The 5,535-nt window shown below is 39.9% G+C and overlaps 1 protein-coding gene across 1 annotated transcript; it reads left to right on the forward strand.

The window, feature by feature from the left end:
- The first annotated feature begins 445 nt into the window (after nucleotides 1-445).
- LOC134451770 (odorant receptor 131-2-like) lies at nucleotides 446-1,405 on the forward strand. The gene has a single exon (XM_063202170.1). The coding sequence runs from the start codon at nucleotides 446-448 to the stop codon at nucleotides 1,403-1,405; it is 960 nt and encodes a 319-aa protein (XP_063058240.1).
- Nucleotides 1,406-5,535: the final 4,130 nt, after the last annotated feature.

The raw sequence follows: 5,535 nt of genomic DNA on the forward strand, positions 1-5,535 counted from the left end.
CATCATGTTTACAAAAACGGTGAACCCATGCGTAACAGGGAATGCTGGGGAATAAGGAATGATGACATCATTTCTGCTTATAAAAAAAGGAGCACACGCGGTGTACACAATGCAGCCAACCCAGCCAGGGCACATTTCTCTGTATTCAGCTTGTAGGAACACTCTTCAGCTAATTATTGTAAAGGAAGCACCCATGTGTGAGCACCGTGTGTGGCCTTGTGTCAGCAATTTACTTAATAGTTCAACCTACTCGTTTTAATGTGGTCTTTGACCACTTGTATGATTTTCCACCAGGATTTCTTTTATGGAACTGTAGGACACATTGTTCCATTTCAGCAATTTGAAATGATGTGCAAAGTAATACCGATGTTATGATGTGATATGACTGTGACTAATTTAAGCCAATTCTATGTATGTTTGTTTATGATTGTATAGAACCCTGTCAATGAATAATCAGTCAGTTGAAGAGGCCTTTTTGGTGCATCAGCAGTTTTTCAGAGTGGAAATGACAGAAGGTCCTCTGTCTAAACTGCTTTTTGCCATAATAATCTCTTTGCTTTTCGTCTACATCAACAGTGTCATGTTTCATGCTCTACTGAGTAAGCCTGTGCTTAGAGAGCTGCCTCGATACATTCTGTTTGCCCACATGCTCTGCAATGACTCAGTGCAACTGCTTGTATCTATGACATTATATCTTCTGACTGTGAATTTTCATGCAATTCCCAAAACTCTTTGCGCTTTACTTTCCTTGATTGGAACAGCATCATTCCGCAACGCCGCTTTGAACCTGGCTGTAATGTCACTTGAGCGTTATGTGGCCATTTGCTTTCCATTAAGACACAGTGAGATTGTGAACCAGAAATCGGCAGGTGTTTCTATTGGTGTCATATGGATCTTGAGTTCAATAAATCTGGTAATCGATATCATTTATGCACTGATAATGAGACCAGTGTCTTTTACAAACCGCATGCTGTGTACTCGAGAGAGGTTTATCCTGTCACAATGGCAAGTTGATATGTTTCAGGTTTTCAATTCATTTTACTTTGTGACTGTAACTTGTATATTAATATTTAGCTACATTAATGTTGTACTTGCAGCACGATCTGCATCAAAAAAAGACTCGGCTAAAAAGGCACATCAGACCATATTGCTGCATTTTGGTCAGTTGGTTCTCTGTGTAAACACATTTATTTTTGGAACTATAGAGAGAGCCTTGTATATGGCCAGTAGTAGCAATAGTTTATTCACTGACCTGCGATACATCAATTTCCTCTTTGTTCTTCTCCTGCCTCGGTGTCTGAGTCCCCTAATCTATGGCCTCAGAGACGACACTGTGAGGCCCTTGTTCCTCTATTATGTCAGGTATGGAACTCAGAAGGTGAAGCCCTCTGTTAATGCACACTAAGGGCCTTTCCCATTACTAATCTCTACCCCTACCCCTGCGCCTTCCCTATGCCCCTCATGCTTTCCAACGAAGCTGTAAGGTGCAGGGCATGAAATGCAACTGCTACGAATTGGGATACCCCTTCAACAATCATGGAATGACACTGACAGCTGTCACTAATTCCATGCATTAGGTTGACGTTAATAGCGATTGTTTTCATGTGTGTTTCACGGAGACAAGGGCCATTACACATTAGGACAATGTTAAACTTAGTGCAATGGAATAATTATCACCACTTTAAAACCGTCAATTGCGGCGAAAATACTGAAACTTGTGTGCTGTTGTGGGTGCCGCGGCTTGCCGCCAATTTTTAAATGAATTCGCAATGCATTCAGGGTCAGGGAAACCTGTCGTAGCCCTCCGTCGCGGAGTCTGGTGCCGGAAAATCTCAGCGCGGAGTGGTGGAAAGCCCTTTTCCGTACCCCTACCCATCTGTCTGAACGTGAATCGGGATGCCACTACCCCTGCACGTGGACGCGCAAAACGGAGGCAAAGGATTTCGCATAGGGCTAAGGGGTGTAATGGGATTCACCTTAATAATGTTTTGACGTTTGTAACAACATGGTAATAAGTAAACAAGTTAGTTCTCAGTTATTCCGTATGTACAAATAAGATTTCATGCAACATATCCTGTATGACTATCCAGTTAGTACCATCACTACCCTCTGACAAGAAGATGTTTGAACTGCTTGATTAAACATCTACATTTTAAAGTGTTTTTGTCCTTCTTTCTGAAGAGTTTCTGATGTTTAGTTTATCTAGACAGGGACCATGTGCAAAGTACACTAGTTACAAGAGTAAAAAGATCACCTGCACCAGATTTATATCTTACAAGCTAATTTCCATCTGCAGTCCCTGGGACTTAGAGAAAAATAATAATAACTAGATTGTATTCTCACAGAAAATGCTGAAAGTGGACTTGCCTTCTGTGCCAGAGCTGAGCAGTTATATATTTCATATCTATACATAGATCAGTGCCATGCTTAGGCTTAAAACCAAACAACTATTGTGAAAACAAAGCTAACAATTTTGGGGAAAATCCATCTACCCAGTCAGGAGTTATGGGCCAAACAAGAAATTGGCCATCTTGAATTCAGTCATCTTGAAAGTAGCCTCCAAAATCTAATCAGTTTATGTACCTACCCTAGAGCATTCATACACCGAATCTGGGACCAATCCATCCATGCGGTCAGAAGTTATTCGGCCATCTTGAAAGTGTTGGAGCTCAGCGTTTTGGGGATATATTAAATAGCATACATGCTATTTTAACTTGGCTAAGGAACACCCTATATAATAAAATCTGAAAATCAATTTGGGTCAGAGTGGGATTCGTACGGTACTCACAACATCCTAATCTTCAAACCAATACCTTGGTCACTGAGCCAAGTGATCTCTTTTGCTGAACTATCTCTGGACTTGGCTATATCGGTGGTTGCAACACACTGTAAGAATGGCATTGTTTCTAAACAAATGGTGGACTACCAAAGTTCTCTATGCCTCGTTTTACATGTCAACAACCCTGCAACTCTACAGAATGAAGTTTTGGGCAACTTTGAGCGTCGTAAATGGGTGGAAAGTAGAGATTTATAACGATGGCTACTTCATGCCCTGGTGAACCACTGCAAAAGGCCAATGTTAGCATTGGCTAACTAGCGCTGGATTTCTCAATGCAAGCCACGAATGGAGTTAAGGTAAGCGCCCAAACGTAGCCCTCAGCATCATGTTTTAACACCATGTAAGCCATTTTACATTTAACCCTCTGAGGTCTAAGGCCTTTCAGAGGCTTTTAGGCTGCTTGCACCACCCTGACATTTTCAAGTATTTTCAACTAACAGTAAGCATCTATGCAAAAGTGGAATATATGGTTGTATTCTGAAAAGCCTGACAAGAAGTAATCTGAAAGAAAATTTGATGTCATACAAACATGTTTTATTTAAAATGAGTATAAACACAACTGTACAAAAAAACAGGTTTCAGAGGTCTTCAGAGTGCAAGAAAACACAATAAATATATCTAGCCAAGACTTTTGAAGTTTGAATCTTGTAAACAAATGTGTTGGCTGCAAAAGGGCATTTAGAAATGTTTTGTTGTTTTCATACAAAATGCAAAAAAGAAACACTATGTCATGCCACTGCCTGTCTCATTTGAATACTAATGAGATAGGTGTGAAAAACTTCTAATGGCCCACACCCCCCGTCAATCCCCATGTGCTCTGATAGCACACAAATATATATATTTGGCATCTGGAAGGTCTGAGGTTTGTAATGGTGTGACTTATATGTTTCAATGACAAAAACTCAGAGTTACAGATTTGTTTTGGAGACATGTCAAATTGCCCTCTGGAGGGCACTCAGTCCTCTGAGTGTTAATGATGTTAGAGGTTAGCTTTGGCGATGTGGACAAGCTGTCATGCCACACTTGCAAGAAATAACTCTGTACAGACCACTGGTTAGTTATATTTGGCCAGACATGCATCTACACACACACACACACATACACAGTCTTAGACACACGAGTGTGATTCATCGGATTGGCCTTTGGCCTTTGAGTACATATTTTCATGGGACAGCATTAACAGAAATTACACTTTGACACAATGATTAGTGACCTTTTAACGACATATTTAACCACCTACATTTCTTGTTCACTCAGAAAAAAACAAAATACAGCCATTAATGTTTGAACATGTACTTACAAAAGTGAGTACACCCCAGATTAAAATCCGGTAGAGATGGGGCTGTGTTTGCTCTCGAAATGAAAAGGGATGAAAAGGGAGGTCATCAGTGTGCGTTTCAACCTTTCTTTGCATTGAACTTTTACATTTTGAGTCTGCATCTGGCTTAAATAGATTGGTGTGAGATTTGAATGCAATCCTATGGAGAATATAATGATCTGCTTCAGTAGTCACAGTGCATGTTGACATGCATGTTTCTTTTATAGTAGAGCGGCTACAAGGCCAATTTGGCTTGAATCGTGCAAATTATGATACAAGCATGAAACTTGGCAGGTATGTGCTTAAGACCAATACAATCAAATCTACCTGATTGGCCACTTGAAATTGCGGCCATTTTTCAAGATGGCCGCCAAAAAGGGCTCCAGAAATGGATTTATTGCATAGAATTGACCTAGAAATTTATGATAAAAGCATGAAAATCAACATGTATGTGTTTAAGACATATACGATCAAATCTACATGATTGGCCACTTGAAATGGCGGCCATTTTCCAAGATGGCTGCCAAAAAAGACCCCAGAAATGGATTTATTGCATAGAATTGACCTAGAAAATTATGATACAAGCATGAAATTCAACATGTATGTGCTCAAGACCAATATGATCAAATCTACCTGATTGGCCACTTGAAATGGCGGCCATTTTCCAAGATGGCTGCCAAAAAGACACCAGAAATTGATTTATTGCATAGAATTGACCTAGAAAATGATGATACAAGCATGAAATTCAGCATGTATGTGCTTAAGATCAATACGATCAAATCTACCAGATTGGCCACTTGAAATGGTGGCCATTTTCCAAGATGGCCACCAAAAGGACCCCAGACATTGTTTTATTGCATAGAATTGACCTAGCAAATTATGATACAAGCATGAAATTCAACATGTATGTGCTTAAGACCAGTGCAATCAAATTTACCCAATTACTCACTTGAAATGGCGGCCATTTTCTAAGATGGCTGCCAAAAAACTAAAAGACCCTAGAAAATAATTTATTGCACAGAATTGTCCAAGCAATTTATGATGAAACTCGGTTTGTATGCGATTAAGACCAATAGGCCTACAATCAAGTCTACTTTATTTGCTACTTAAAATGCTGGCCATTTTCCAAGATGGCAGCCAAAAAGACCCTAGAAATTTGCAAATGTCATATGTGCATATTGCAAATTTGGTGGAAATAATTGTTCACTCTCCTTAAATATGTTAGCATGGATGATGAACTGATACAGATATTAAAAATATTCTGCAATGACACATAAGCCACTCACAGTATGACACACAAATAGCATGGTGATGACATGCTAATGCCAGTTCTTAATTTAATATCAATGGAGGCACCCCCCCCCCCCCCCCCCCCACA

This window comes from Engraulis encrasicolus, chromosome 7 (genome assembly GCF_034702125.1).
Source record: "Engraulis encrasicolus isolate BLACKSEA-1 chromosome 7, IST_EnEncr_1.0, whole genome shotgun sequence".
NCBI classification, from domain to species: domain Eukaryota; kingdom Metazoa; phylum Chordata; class Actinopteri; order Clupeiformes; family Engraulidae; genus Engraulis; species Engraulis encrasicolus.